This window comes from Chinchilla lanigera, unplaced genomic scaffold (genome assembly GCF_000276665.1).
Source record: "Chinchilla lanigera isolate Chin_1 unplaced genomic scaffold, ChiLan1.0 scaffold00024, whole genome shotgun sequence".
In the NCBI taxonomy this organism is placed as follows: domain Eukaryota; kingdom Metazoa; phylum Chordata; class Mammalia; order Rodentia; family Chinchillidae; genus Chinchilla; species Chinchilla lanigera.
In genome coordinates, this window is record NW_004955425.1 from 23,297,300 (window position 1) to 23,313,503 (window position 16,204).

Consider the following 16,204-nt stretch of genomic DNA (forward strand, 5'->3'; position numbering starts at 1 on the left):
GTGACCTGAATTAGTGGTTTTATTTTGAATCTCCGAAAATATTTTCATCTTAATTTTTAAAATTCTTGTGAAAATTTTAATTACAAATAAAGTACAAGTCTCTCTCTCTGTGATATTCCCTTCTTCAGTTGTACATGAGGTATCAGTATTCAGGCCTTCCCCTGCAGCTGACTTGATGGTCACAAACTTTTCTTTTTCCTTTTTGATAACAGATTTATTGAGATATAATTTGCATTCCCATAATTCACCTATTTCAGGTCTACAGTTCATTGCTTTTTAGCATGCAGTATTTACAGAGTTGAGCAACCATATTTAAGACTGTTTTAAGATTCACCCACATTGTAGTTTGAATCAGTACTTTTCTCTGTTTTATAGCCAGGCAATATCCCATTGAAAGGGTTATCATGTTTTGGTTATTCATTCATCAGTAAACAGACTTTTGAGTTATCTCCATATTTTGCCTGTTATGCTTAATGCTGTCATGAGCCTTTTTAGAAATTTTTTTTGTCAATCTATGTTTTCATTTCTCTAGAGTATATACTCAGGAGTGGAATTGTTTGAGTGTTCAGTAACTATTTTCTGGGACATATGTAACTCTCTATTCTTTGAGGAATAAAACAGTTGTACCAGTTTTCATTGCCATCAGCGTCACTAGGTGGTTCCAATTTTCTGCAATCTCGCCAACACTTGTTATTTACTATCTGACTTTTTGATTGTGGACATTCTGATGGTTGTGAAGTAGAACCTTAGTTGTGATTTTGATTTGCATCTCACTCGTGACTAATGATATTAAGCATGTTTTATGTCCTTATTTCATATGTATAGAACTGCTTTAGAAAAATGTCTGGATCCTTTACCCATTTTTAAATTTTTTTTATCATTGACTTATCTGTATATTAGGGTTATACTTCATTATTAGATACATTATTTGCAAGTATTTTGCCCCATTCTGTGATCTCCCTTTGATAGAAAAGTTTTTAATTTTGATGAAAACCAGTTTATATTGTTTTTCTTTTTGTTTGTGCTTTTGGTATCATATCTAAAAGTTTATTGCCAGGCGTGGTGGTGCACGCCTGTAATCCCAGCACTCAGCAGGCTGAGGAAGGATGATCGCTGTGAGTTTGAGGCCATCCTGGGCTGCAGAGTGAGTTCAAGGCCAGCCTGAACTGCATAGTGAAACCCTATCTCAAAAAAGACAAAAAAAAAAAAGTTTATTGGCCAATCCAGGGCTAGCAAGATTTCCCTCTGGGTTTTCATCCAGTAGTTTTTATAATTTAAGCTTTTAATTTTAGATTTTAATGCATTTTGAGTTAATATTTTATACATGTATAAGGGCCAGGGTGAATACAGACTTTTTAACCTCAAAAACCAAACCAGCTGTGCTGTAGATGGTAGTTCAGTGGTAGAGCATTTGCCAGAAATGACCGTGGGGGAGGGTTGGGAGTCAGTCTGAATTCAGAAGAGGAGAGGAAGAGAGATTTTTTTTTTTATAGAATAGTAGGAAATAGATGAAATAAGATTGCCAAAATACTAATACAAAGTTGAGTGATGGGCACATAGTATTCATGACGCTACTTTTGTCTGTAATTTTTGCTTGAAAATATCCATGATACAATATGTTTATACATACCATTCCATTATGCTTTCTTACCACCTTTGGGAGGGGGTGAAGGAGTTTCCTGGGGGTTGAAATCAAGGTCTCACACATGCTAAGCATCTGCTCTACCGCTGAGCTACGTCCCCAAGTCGTCCTTACTACTGTCGATCCCAGTGGCCTTTCATCTGGGCACTTAGCCTGGCTTGATGGGAGTATGATTAGATGGCCTGAAGTACAAAGCTGGTTTTAACAATGAAAATTATATTTACAGTGAGAAAAACCATGCTATTGAAATGAGAAAAACCATGCTATTAAAATTTTTAGTCCTGGTGTCTAATTATTGATTTATCCAAAATTATTCTATTCAGCATTTTGTATGTCTAAGTGTGCTATATACACATTTCTGAAAAGTTCGTGGATATCTAAGAGCACTTTTTAAACTAGAAGCAACTATTCTCAAGGGAGGAATAGTCTTTTATTCTAGTTAATCCTTCAATTGAACAAAGTTACTGCAGGACTCCCCAAGACCTTTTAATATGCAAACATAAATCACAAATCTTTAACATTTGGCAAGTAGTGCTTTATAAGGAACTTATTTAACTAATATACCATGGAGTAATTTGGAAAACACTAGGCTACATACATAAAATGTTGTCCTATATGCACAGTTAAGTAGCATATTGTCATTTGATTATCACCTTGGTGTTGTCATTTCTTATATTTCTCCTTAAAGCTAACCTTTCTATGGCTTCTCCTTACTTTCCTCAAATAATGATTTTAAAGTTTTAACATTTTAATTATTTTATAAAGATTTTAAAGTTGCTATGTTGTTTCTCTGTAGATGTGGATTTTTAAGGTGGATGGAAAATATTTTCAACTAATTATGCCTTTATGATATAATAACATTACTTTGTTATTTTAACTAATAGTGTTTGCAAAAGGAGAATGTTTATTGGTAGATTCTCTTTTTAATTGAATCTTCATTCCAGAAAATCAGTAAATGCAGCTAAAGTCTACTCAGAGACAACAGTGTACTCTTAGCATCTCTTTTTTGTTAAATGTTGTAATGTTTATACATTTTGAAGGACAATAGAAGCCTCTATTTACTTCCAAGCTTTTTCTCTATCAAAACTTTCTTGTCAAGTAATGAAAGATTAGTTTTATTATGTTCCTTTTTAATTTGTTTTTAAAATATGCTTCTTTCTTTCTTGTTTATAATTATCATGGCAATATAACATTTACAACCTAGTTTGAACTTCAGTTTTTTCACTTGGAGATAATTTTAGGGTGTAAGTATGTGAGGACCATGCACGTACAGATTATGTCTGTTGGTTATATTGTTAATATTTTCTTACATTTTCTTCCATCCACAACATTCCAAACTGGAACATTTTAGTATTTTAATATTTAGTGTGTGGTGCTTTAAATCCAGATTTAAAATCCTTCCAGCACTATATCAAGAGTTTAGGGGCGGGTGGGGTCACTCAGAATATAAAAAGTAAATTGTGCTCTAAAAAATCTCCACTGTAAATAATTACACAAAAGCCACCATGCCCTAAATAGGATTTTAATTTGCATTCCAGCAAACATGAGTCTACAGTTAGTGAACAACCACTGTGGAGAAAGATATTTTTAATGTGTCTGGACTCAGAAAGCTTTTTCTTCTGCTCTTTAGGTAATGTGTATATAGGAATGTTAATACTTTCTTGGGTTACACTCTTCTTTTATATTAAAACTTTGATTAGCCAGAGTTATGGAAAATTGTTCTGTTATGTTTAATTGAATTTTGTTTATCTAACGAATAGTCAATAGCACTTTCATGGCACTATTCTTTATTATCAAAAATCTTCCTGATGGGTATCAGTACCTTTTTTTGCTTTAGTAAATCATGTTGGTTTATTTGCTGAAAATAATCTAATCTTTGGGCTTTGGCATGCAGTATACTGAGGGTTTTTTTCCCTTCACTTAACTAAACATATATTACAGTATGTTGTTTCAAGTATCTAGATAAGGTTTTGGGAAAGAAACATCAATAAAACAAGCAGTGCTGGTCAAGAATGATGGTGCATGCTTGTAATTCTGCCTACTTGGGAGACTGAGGCATGTGAATCACAAATTCAAGTCCAGCCTGGGGAACATGAGACTCTGTTTCCAAAGAACAAGGTGGGGAAAGGAGATAGAAATGCAGCTCAGTGGAAAGACTCTTGGTCTAGCATGTGTGAGGCTGTAGGTTCAATCCCCAGCACCACACACACATAACAAGATGAAGGCAAGACAGAAATGTTAGAACATAATAATTTTCAGTGTTGTTTTCACTTTGTAAATATAGTGGAATGGGATTTTAATTTTAAAAATAAAAACTTCATGCTTTGATAGATTATATTGGCCTTAGGTAGAGATACACACGTGTATCTATGACTAATGTATTTTGTTTCCGTGTCCTACACCTAGTCTATTAACTTTAGTATTTTAAATGTTTTATATTTACATAGTTTATTTATTCTGGTTTATTCTCTAGAGAAAAAGCTAATTCTCTGAAACATTTTTGGTTTACTTATAGATTGGTCAAAGAAAAAGTGATGTATGAAAAAGAAGCAAAACAACAAGAAGAAAAGATTGAAAAAATGAAAGCTGAAGATGGTGAAAATTATGCCATTAAAAAGCAGGTAATAGGGCTGGGGATATAGCTCAGCAGAACAGCACCTGCCTGGCAAGTCAGGAGTTTGATTCCTGGTACAAAAAAAAAAAAAAAAAAAGTATTAAAAAAGCAGGTAAAGTTCCGTCTTAAACAGTAAAAGCTAGTATTTATAGAACATCATGTCATCAAATATCTTTACAGTAGCCTCTGAGGTGGTATTATTATTTATTTCTTCACCAATAAAACATCCGTTTAAAGATAAGAACACTGAATCAAAGGTGAAATAACTGCCCACAGCCCCAGCTAAGTGACATAGCTGGAGTTTGAGCACAAGAATTCTGACTCTAGATTGAATCTGCATTCTGAACCTGTAAGCTCTACTGCCTCTCCAGTCCTAAGAACTACCCTCCTAAGAGGGTACTCTTACACTGAATATACTTAATATTTAAAATCAGAAATACTTTCCTTAAACTGATGTGTGACTATCACCAAAATAAAATATGTTTCCCTTCTCTGTGGCTGCTTATAAGCGTCTCATGACAAATTTTGGTCTCCTTAGCTTTTCTTGATTCCAGCATCTGCTGACCGCTCTAACTTTTGTCTTATCAGTCCCTACCTGGATCCCTTACATTTCTGCTTTTAAGCATCCTGAACATGCCTTTTGTTCTTTGGTGCTGAGATTTTGCACATCTTTGATGCTCTTTTTACTTCTTTTACCCACCCTCTCCCGATTAATTCCTGTTCACCCTGTGAACCTTTTATACTCACCTCTATATTGATAAGGTGTGGCAATCGCCATAGTACCTTCTATATGCCATTGTAGCATTTATTGAATTTTAACTCCCAGCTGACATTTGCTTCATGATTCCTTAAAAAACTAGAGGCTGTTGGGGAACTTCCTTGCATTCTCACTATGAAATCATAGCAGCCTGCCTGCATCTATACCCATACTCCTTCCCTTCCTACGAATGTGGATTATGTGCCATAGCGTGCTTCTGATGTTGTATGTTCATCACTGATGTTTGTCATCACTCCTTTGTACTCATCAGCACTGTGTACCTTAGCAGCACTTGAGACAAGTAACCACTTTCTCCTTTCCACGTGTATATATAATTTTTCAGCTGCCTCATCTATAATCACTCTCTAGGCAATCTCATAACTTATTAAGTAAGCCTGTAAAACTACCCATATGTCCATTTACTCAGCAGAATTTATTGAGCATCTGCTACATGTTAAACACTGATGTAGTTACTCTTTTAGGCATGTGTTATGGTTGATACATTGTGTCAGCTTGGGGAGTCTAGAGGTTTGGCTAAGTGACTCAGCAGGAAGCCAGGGTGCTTACTTTGTATACATCCTGAGCCTGTGCAGGAGGAGGGCATGGAGATTATGTGAGAGCTACATGCCCCTTAGGTGGGGATAGCCTGTTTACAATGTAAGGCAGGGAGGGAAAGAAACTGCTTGCAGCCATTCCTCCCGTTTGTCTGGCTGTTTGCTGTTCGGCTGCTGTTCTCCCCTTTGCTCTTGTTGCTTTGCTATCTTCTGCCTTGGAGCCAGCCAAGTATGGACTGAAACCTCCACAAACTGTGAGCTAAATAAACCTTTCCTTCCTTCATTTTGGGCATTGGGTATTTTGTCTCAGCAATGAGAGAGAAGTAACTAAGACAGTATGGTATTAAAAAATAAAAAATAAGAAAAAAACTCAAAAATAGCTGCTTATGTACACTCTAATTAACGCCAGTGACTCCAAAGTTTATTCGACAAAATTAATCACTTAAAAGGATTTTTCTGTACATAATTGCTTTCTGCAGTGCAAACAGAACATGTTTCAATCCCTGAAACTTCCTCTTTATTTGGCTGTCCAGGAGGAGAACCTTCTTATTTTCTTAAGCTGGTAGGAGAGCCTGCCTTCCTTTATGTGTGGGCAGTCGTATGTAAAGAACATTGTATCCCCATTGTTTGCAGGAGCATTAGTAAACAAATATGCTATACAGCTTTGACCCCAGTGCACTGATTTTTATGAACTAACTCCTTCCTCTTCATATAGGTGTTATATCTTTAATTTTTAAATGATGAATGTTACTTTTGTATCTTTTTTACCTTAGTACCTTTTGTTATTTTGTTACATCTAGTGGGAAGATATGACAGAGTACACAGCTTTATTTCATCTGGGTCCTTCTCGGACCTTTTATTTTATTTTCAGGTAGTTAGTGACCTCACTTAGTTCTTTCCTTTGCCTTGTTCTTTTAGTCACCACTAAAATAAAATAAGCAGTATAGTTAAAATAGCACTATAGTTAGAATGGAAGTTTAAATTACTTGGAGCAGGAAAATAAATGTGTCCCATTTCCAAGTAAAATCTTACAGATAACATCATAGGTTATTATAGAACCTGTATCCTCATATATACTCAGGGTTATAAATAGTATTCTGTTGATACCCTTTTTTGTTATAGATGAATAGGAATTTGAAAAAATATCGGGGGAAGTCTCAGACGCCCTTCATTCTTCCTTTCCTAATGTCAACATCTTGCATAATTATATAGTGTCTGAACCATGAAATTGACATTGATACACCACAGCCTGTCTCATATTTCACTAGGTCCATGGTGCATTCGTGTGAGGTGGTGTTTGCTCTGTGTATGTAATAATTCTGTGTAGCTCTGTCTCACGTAGTATGTATAACTATCACCACAGTAAAGAAGAAATACCACAAAACTCCCTCATACTGCATCTTTGTAGCTACCTACACCTCCTCCACCACCTAAGCCTAGGGTGCTTGTAGTTACACCATTTAAAGGGTGTCATATGATGTGTTATAGAAGCATACAGTATGTAACTTTGTAAAGTTATCTCTTCCATGTAGAACAGCCATTGCAGTCCATTGAAGTTCGTGAATAGTTTACTCTTTTTTATTGCTGATTAGTAGTCCATGATGTGAATGTAGTACAGTTTGGCCATTGAGGGACATTTAGATTATGCTAGGTTTTGGCTGTTATGAAAAAAGCAGCTCTGCATATTTGTGTATAGTTTTGATATGAAGATAGATGTTTTTATTTCTCTAGGATAAATGCCCCACCTTTTGATGGAACTTGCATCAAAACTGTAGATCAGTTTAGGAAGAGTTTATGTCTTTTCTTTCAGATTTGTGATGCGTGAGCAGAGCAGGTCCCTTCAGTTTGTTTAGGTCTTGCTTCCTTGCTTAGCATTTTGTCATCTTCAGCACATAGATTTTTGTTCCGTTATTTTCTTGTTTCTAATTTTATTGATTGGTGCTCATTTCATTCCCTCTGCTTGTTTTGAGTTTGTTTTGCTCTTTTTCTATGCCTTTATAGTAAGAATATGGACTATTAATTTGAAATCTTTCCTCTTTCCTAATGAAAGCATTTAGTGCTATAAAATTCTCTCTTGGCACTGGACTAGCTGTATCTTACAAAAAGTAATTTTTTCATTTTCCTTTATATATTTCAGTGTTTCTGTTAAAACTTTCTTGTTGGTCTGTGAGTTATTTTTTAATTTTAATTTTTGTTAGGACCTTTGCAGTGCATATTGATGACATTTATCATATGGAATTGGTACACGTATGGAACACATCATAATTCTTTTTGTCCCCTACTCCTCTTGTCCCTACCTGCTCCTTCCATCTCTTGGTGCCCTTCCTATTTGCAAAAGCTCTGTCTCCACCTTTTTCTCTCAATTATTTTTTTCATCCTCTTCCCTTCTCTGCGTTTCACCTTCCTCAATCTCTTGTTTTCCTTCCTGTTAGAAAAAGATCTCCCTACTGCCTATTAACTGTGTGTTGTTTTCCCTTTATTTATATTTTGGGTCTCATATAAGACAAACGGTGCAATATTTAAGCTTGTTGTCTGCTTTATTTCACTTAACATTATGGTCTCAAGTGTATCCATTTACCTATGAATGAGTTTTTTTTCTATGAGTTATTTAGAAGTATGTTGCTTAATTACTAAGTGAAGATTTTTGTTGTTTTTGTTGTAATTTCTAATTGTGCTCCATCAGAGTTAGAAAATACACTATATATGGTTTCTGTTCTTCTACTTTTGTTTCATATTTGTTGCTGTTATTTGACCCAGAATGTGATCTGCTGCAATAATTGTTTCTCAGGTGCCCTATAGTACTTGTATCCTTCTTTCTTAGGTGGACTATTGTGCTCCCCTAAAGCAGAATGCTGTGTAAATGTCAATTACAACTTGTTGGCTGGTAGTATTGTCTAATTCTTTCATCTCTGTGCTGGTTCTTTAGTATTTCTGTCATTTATTGAAAGGTAGGGAGGTACTGAAGTCCCAACTGGATATATGGATTTGTCTGCTTCTCCCTTCATTTCTGCCATTTTGTGTTTTATGTATTGTTTTAAATTTTTTTTTTATTTTCAAGAGAATAAAAAGTAATTTTAAACAAACATTAGAAATGATACACAATTTCAAGAAACAAGATGGGAATTCAATAATGGTTGTTATATTGCATATTGTTGTCTTCAGAGTAGTTCGGATCACCAGATACAAGCATGTAACATGGGCATCTGAGATGGATGCACACTTCTCAGATGAAGAAATACAAACAGCAAACAAACATATGAAAAAATGTTCAACATCACTGGTCATTCAGGAAATACAAATTAAAACACAGTGAGATTCCATCTCACCCCAGAAAGAATGGCTATCATAAGGAATTCAACTAATAACAAATGCTGGCAGGGCTATAGTGGACAAGGAATGCATCTCCACTGTTAGAGTATAGACTGGCACAACCACTGTGGAAATCAGTGTAGAGATTCCTCAGAAAGCTAGAATTAGAGGTCTCATTCAACCCAGCCATTCTCCTTCTGGGTATTTTTCCAGAAGAACTGAAAACATGGTATCACAGCAATATATGTGCACCCATTTTGTAACAGCGCAATTCGTCATAGCTAAATCTTGGAAACAACCCATCAACTGAGGAATGGATAAAAAAGTTGTATTTTTATAAAATAGAGTATTACTCAACTATAAAGAGAGATAAACTCAAGGCTTTTATAGGTAAATGGATGCATCTAGGGATGATACTCATAAGTGAGATAAATCAGACCCACATGTGTAAACATCATATTGTCTCCATAGTGTAAGAACCTGAAAGAGTAAATAAAATCCAAAAGGTACTATAGATATTGTGAAAGGGAAAGAAATTTGCTCAAAACAAAAGAACAACTGGGATGAGGGAAAGGAGAAAACAATGAAAGAAGAAAGGGGAAAAAAAAAAAAAATATTAAGGTAATTGTACTACTAATTTGTATTGGTTTGTTGAAAGGAACAGTTAATGCTTAAATTTTTTTGACCAATTTTACATGCTTTTTTATCTGGTGATCTGTTCTATGTATTTTGAAGCTCTGTTGTTTAGTGCATGCACATTTAGAATCCCTATGTTTTCTTGATGGATTTTTTTTTTATTTTATGCTAGTATCATATACTTCTTTGTCCCTATTTTTTGTTTTTTGCTCTGAATTCTACTTTATCCAATATTAATATAGCCACTTCTGCCTTTTTTTTCTCCAGTACTGGGAATTGAACCCAGGGCCTCACATAACGCTAGGCAAGCATCCTACCACTTAGCTACAGCCCCAGTTGTAATTTCATTTTTATTTTTGAGATAGTATCTTGCTAAATTGCCCAGGCTTGACTAGAACTTGGGCTCTTCCCTGCCTCAGCCTCTTGGGATTATAGTTATGTGCCCCAGTACATGCTTTTTTTAAAGTTAATATTTGCGTGATATGTCTTCTTCCACCCTTCATTTTTTTATGTTTCATTGTTTAAAGTGAGTTTCTTTGGGTCAGGGTCATAGCTCAGTGGCACAGCACCTGCCTGGCAAGCACAAGGTCCTGAGTTTGATTTCTGGTACCAAATAAAACATAAAAAGTAAAAAAAAAATAAAGTGAGTTTCTTGTCGACATCAGTTGGGTCCAGTCAGGTATATTTACACTATTTACATTGAAAGTAACTACTGATACATTAGAACTTAAGGGCCCAAATGGGATTCTTACAATCTTAACTTCAGCAGTAACCACGAAACACAAATCAAATGAGTTTTTTGGCATGTGAGCATATTAACATTTTACCACCTTGTAAAAGAAATGATTTAACCATTGTTATGATTATCTGTGGATGACTCTCCAGTTCATTCTGCCAAACTAATGCAGTTGCCATTGGTTTTAGAGGAGCTCATACCTGCTGTTACAGACAACTGAATTAAAGAGGCTCCAGTCTTGTCCCAATCCTGCAGTAGCCAAAGAGCTTAGCAGTAGGCAGATTATTCCACAGAACTCTTCATTCTGAAAAATGAAGATTTATTAATTAGGCATTTTCTCTCCAATTTGTATATGTTTGGCTATTAAGGAAATGGATCAGATTTTAGGTTCAGCAGTTTAATCATTGTTATAACCTGAGGCACGTTTAGCCCCCCCCCCCATCCCAACTTCCATTTCACCTGAATAAGACTTGGCATGACCAACATTAGAATAAACTGGCAGTTTACCCAGATATTTTAATGAGAGACACATTCGAGTGCCTACCTCCCAAGGGAGGCACTTCGAAAGATAATGTGCATTTGGTTAAAGTCAGGTATTTCAGGGTAGGTCTTCATCCCACACCTCATGCTGTCTTTTTAAGTTATTCTTGTCCATTTTAATTCATTGCTATGAAGAGAAGCATATGATTTGTGGCTTTGATGGAGGTATGGTTTATGGTATCCAGGTCATACCATTGTCATTGTGTTCCTTTGGCTTTCTGTGACTTGGTCTTCTTGAAGCAGTGTCAGATGTTTATTTTCATGCTTACACTGTACTAGCTTGGAGACCTCTTTCTCATCTTTACATCCCTGCACTGGCCTCTTGCAGACATGCAGTCTTCCCTCAGTATCTGTGTGGGCTGCCTCCAGGACCCTCCCACAGATACCAGGAGCAGGGACTGCTCACTCTTTCTATGGCCAATACAGTGTAGGTTTTGTGCTCTGTTGTTCAGGGAATAATGACAAGGGGAAAAGTCTACACATGTTCAGTACAGATGCAGTTTTTTTGTTTTTTGTTTTGGATTTGTTCATTTTTTCTTTTGTTTTGTTTTGTTTTGGTCTTTTGAGCCAGAGTTTCACTCTGTAGTTCAGGCTGGACTTGAACCCAGATGTATTTTCCTCCCAGGTACAATTTTTTTAAAATTATTTTCAATCCACTGTTGTTGAATCTGCAGATGCAGAACATGTAGATACAGAGGGCTCAGTGTAAACTTACTGAATGAATTGGGGTAGATCTTAGAGACTGAACGTTGGCCCTGCATAAGTCAGAATCTCATTTTGATAAACTAAAGATGCTTATTTTGTAATAACAGAATAATAATGAATAGAAGTTATTTTGGAATACCTTGTTTAAGATTCATTTCAGTAACACTAAAGCTTTCCAAAATATTTTATAGTCACTTGACTTATCATGGGTTTGACCTGATTTTGGATTAATTTCATCTTATTAAATTTATATGTTATTCTGAAGGAATTCCATAGACAAAATCTGATCAGTATTCCTATTACTGATTTTTCACATGTGTTTGAACTAACCAGATATGCAAAAACAATTTAGTGCCAGTGATTAAATGTCTCTCGGCATAGCATGATAAGCTCTGAAAGTGAAATCATAATTCCGTGTTTGAAAAGTTCAGCCTGTGCCTTATTAAAGAGTTGTGAGTGCAGCAATACATTTCCACCTGAGAGAATAGACGTGGATAGAGAACATCTCTGTACACTGTAATTCTGACTTTTGTTTATAGTGTAAGCTCTGACAAAACTATTGAGGGAGGGATGAAGGTAAGGTTTCTATTAAAATACACTATTACAATATTATTATCATTAAATTATATCTTTCCTTTTTATTTTGTGTGAGCTCCTAATAAATCATAATAAATGTTTAGATGTACCTGTTTCTCAAAAGATATTTGATCAAACATTGTTTTTTTGGAAATAAATGTTAAAATGATATCTGTGGCTCTTTTTGAGTCTAGTTTAAAGAAATAAGGCTTCCTGCTACCTTAAGAAAAGTTTTATTTTCTGTGCACCATCTAACACTAACGTACTGATGGGTTTTTTTCATTTATGATCTGATATGTTACAGTCCAGCTTTGAGTAGTAGATTTTAAATCCAGAAATACCCTCTAGATGATAAAAATATCCCTGTGCTTACTTCTGTGATGTCTGGCTTCAAGAGGGGCAGGCAGGAAGTTCAGGTGGAGAGGGGGAGCCACACTGGTGATTTGGCTCAAACTGCATGGTGAGAATAATCTCTCTTCACAAATGAAGCACAAGGATAAGTAATAACTTTTTATGCATGATAAGCATCAAAAATATGAACCTGCTGGTCTTTGCTTTTCATTTTTCTTTACCTCTGTCTTTCAGTGAGAACCTCCTGCAGTGTGCACACGATGTGATCAATAACTCAATAACTTTTTTCATGCAGTAATTATCTCCATGTGGTATTATCTGAACACTGTTTTTCTTTATTACTCAAAAGATGCAGGAGATATTTATATAACCAGCTGATCCCATTTTGGATAAAGGTGCTTTGTGACAGCGGGGGAAATAGTTTATTTTAAATTGCCTTTTTAAATAAATGCTCTATGAAAGGTTTTCCAGTTAATTTTCACTTATCATGAGAAGGTGCTTACCAAAAAACAAACCAAAAAAACTTCATTACAAGTTCTAAAACTTGCACTTTATATTCCACAGTAGCACAGTCTTTCTGACTTCTAATAAACACAGTTTAAATTAAAACGTTGAACCATTTAATTACTAGGTATTTACCGAGGTGCGAGCTACACAGATGGAATTCTGTCCTCTCTCCATGTCTCATAGATACTCTCATTACAGGCAGAGATCCTGCAAGAGTCCCGGATGATGATCCCAGACTGCCAGCGCAGGTTAGAGGCAGCATACACTGATCTTCAGCAAATATTAGTAAGTAAAGGTTGTTCTGCCTTATGCTTAAATTTTTTTCAAACTAATACTTTGAGAGTCAAAATTTTAAACATTTAATACTTATTAGAGACATTTTTAATTCAGTAGCCGTGTATACCAGTATACTTTTAAATAATTAATGGATTGTAAATGTTTTGAGTTGTGACCCCAGTAAAAATAGTTCTCTAGCCTGTTTAGTTTACTTATTAAACTTTGAATTATGATAGCAGGTATCCATAGTACTAATATTGTTCAGCAATATCTTTAATTATTTGGTTTTCATACATAAGGATTTTTTTGACATTATGGGTGAGTTGAGTGAAATTTAAAAGGATCCAATATTTCAAATGAATTTGGGCTCTTATTATAAGGATCTGGAATTCTTTCAGATTCTAGTCTGAGTTAGTTTGAGGAAGAGGAATAAATAAAGATAATGTGGGCAGCCACTATAAGAACTTGGGGGTAGGTAACACTATTATCATACTTAGTGGTATAAATGGTTTGTGATATAGCAATTAACTCAGCTTATAAATGATTCTAACTATAAATAAAAGCTATTTCTTCTTAATAGAAAGAAAATCATAGTATTTTACAAAATTAGTTGTTGCATTTGATAGTTAATGAATTCTAACAGTTCCTTTACTAATTTTATGTTTATATTTCTTAAGCTAATATTATTTAGTAGGTACATAGCTATCTTTTCCTGATTCATTAGTTATTTCCCTCAATTACAAAAATAAGGCTTTTTCTGTATGCTCCTATGTAATCATTGAAAGACAACAGGATTTGCTTTTATCACAAATTAGGACATCTGTAGAAGAAAAAAAATTTCATTTTACAATAATTTTGACACAGAATTCCATAGTTATGAATGAAAAACTGAGACCCATGATAATTGTTAGCCAAAAAAGAAGCAGGATTTTGTAACAGAAGATTGTAAATAATTAATGAGTTAAAATAAAATATTTAAGGGGCTGGGGGATGTGGCTCAGTGGTGGAGTTCTTGCCTTGCATGCATAAGCCCTGGGTTCGATCCCCAATACCACCAAAAAAATAAACAAAAAAAAACTTACATAAAAAGGACCGTTTGTATTCCCTAAGAATTTACTTTTTCTTTCTTTTGCTGAGTCTAGTACCTGAGAAAATAATGTGAATTTTTAAAAAAAATGTCTTTGTATGGTATATTCATGTGTATGAGGATAGATTCAACAATAACTGCCCACAGAGAGCTTAAATTTAGTACATTCTTTATCCCCTCTTTATAACTGTGTATCTCCATCTTTTATTGACTTTACATGAATTACAATTTTATTTGAAACTGTGAAATTAATTTAAATTAAGACCATAGTTTAATTTAAAAATAAAGTTTTTCTATGTGTAATAATTTACATATTGTCTGTTACAATCACAAAATATTAAAGTTTCCTATATATCAGTATCATGGAAAAACTCAGTGTTTAGATTTGAGAAAATGAAAGATGTTAGTATTTTGTTTTCTTTCATGTCAGATATGTAATACTCATTAACAAACAGATAATTCACTCTTCTAATTCAACTCTAATGCAGTCACCTTTGAAACCGTGGGTAGCTGGAGCATTATTTTCACTTGAGTGCTGTCATATTTGCAACACAGTAGTAGATCTTCCTTTTATTAATTATCTTTTTTATGGTGATACATTGACAAAATGATAATAAAAATTTCTTCCAATTTTTGAGGCTTTTTAATTACTATTTTTCAACAGCATTAATTCATTATGAGAATATATTTTATGGAAATATACAGTAGGTCACAAAACCTGTTATTTCTCCTCTTTCCCTCTAATGAAGTAACAGAACTGTGGTACATTTTGAAGAGGCTTGGCCTCCTTTTTCTGTTTCCTGAGTTACTTCCATTAATGGTTTCTAATATTTCAGTAAATAGCAAAGTCCTGACATCTCAAAAGGATAAACCTAATTTTCATTGTATTTCATTTCAGGAGAGTGAAAAAGACTTGGAAGAAGCAGAGGAATATAAAGAAGCACGTTTAGTTTTGGATTCAGTGAAGTTAGAAGCCTGAAACTTTCCTGTACAGTGTTTTTGCATTAAATCCTGGGGTCCATTCTACAGTTCATTATTTTTACCACTGCTGAGTGTTTAAGTAGTATGACAATGTGATTCTTTCTATGCATTTGCAAATATTTTTCTTTGCATAATTTAATGTGTCAAATAAATGAGTTCATCTAATAAAATGTTTATTTCATTCTTTACAAAATTTTAACTAATCTATCATTAAATCAGACATTTTGGGCAGAAAATTAAAATCTGTTTCTTTTGAAATATTTTGCTTCATAAGCTTAGAATGAGTTGTAGAATAGCTTCTTTTTTCTTAGGTAAAAAAAGCCACATTTTAAGCAGTTTATTTTGAATAGAATATCACTCTGATAAGAAAGGAAGAACTCACAGTTATCCCTTCACAATGAAAGTGTAATATTTCCAACACAATAAACAAATGAGAAATGTGTAAAAAAACATTTATAGATTTACACAGGAAACACCAGCCACTTAGGTCTTCAAGTAAGCTGCTTATGAACAATGAAGAATTGAATTATGTTTTAAGAGAATAATAGCTACTGTTAGCAGTACACTAGAAAATGTTTACAGACTCTTCACAGTGGCAGAGGAACCTCTGATTTGCAGCTTTTGCCAATTCCCATAGTTTAAATACTCCCACTATGACCAGTTTCAAGCTAGTGCCATGACACCACTGAATGCAGAATGGGAAGATGCGGACCAGCTCCAGCATATACCGGCCACAGCCAAATGATTATCTGCACCGACAAAGCATTATTTTGTCACAAAATGTCCAGCACAACTATAAACCCATTGCTTGCTGGGCATGGTAGCACATGCCTATAATCCTGGCACCCAGGCTGAGGTAGGGAGGCTGCTATGAGTTCAGGTGAGCCTAGACTACACAGCAAGACCTGGTCTCAAAAACAACAAAAAATATAC

At 34.7% G+C, this 16,204-nt stretch overlaps 1 protein-coding gene across 1 annotated transcript; it reads left to right on the forward strand.

The window, feature by feature from the left end:
- Positions 1 to 4,157: 4,157 nt before the first annotated feature.
- Positions 4,158 to 15,441, forward strand: Tbca (tubulin folding cofactor A; the record flags this gene model as incomplete). Its single annotated transcript, XM_013514920.1, is given in 3 exon segments — positions 4,158 to 4,263; positions 13,126 to 13,212; positions 15,189 to 15,441. Coding segments are annotated over 3 exon segments (274 nt in total), but the record flags the coding sequence as incomplete, so codon positions are not given.
- Positions 15,442 to 16,204: the final 763 nt, after the last annotated feature.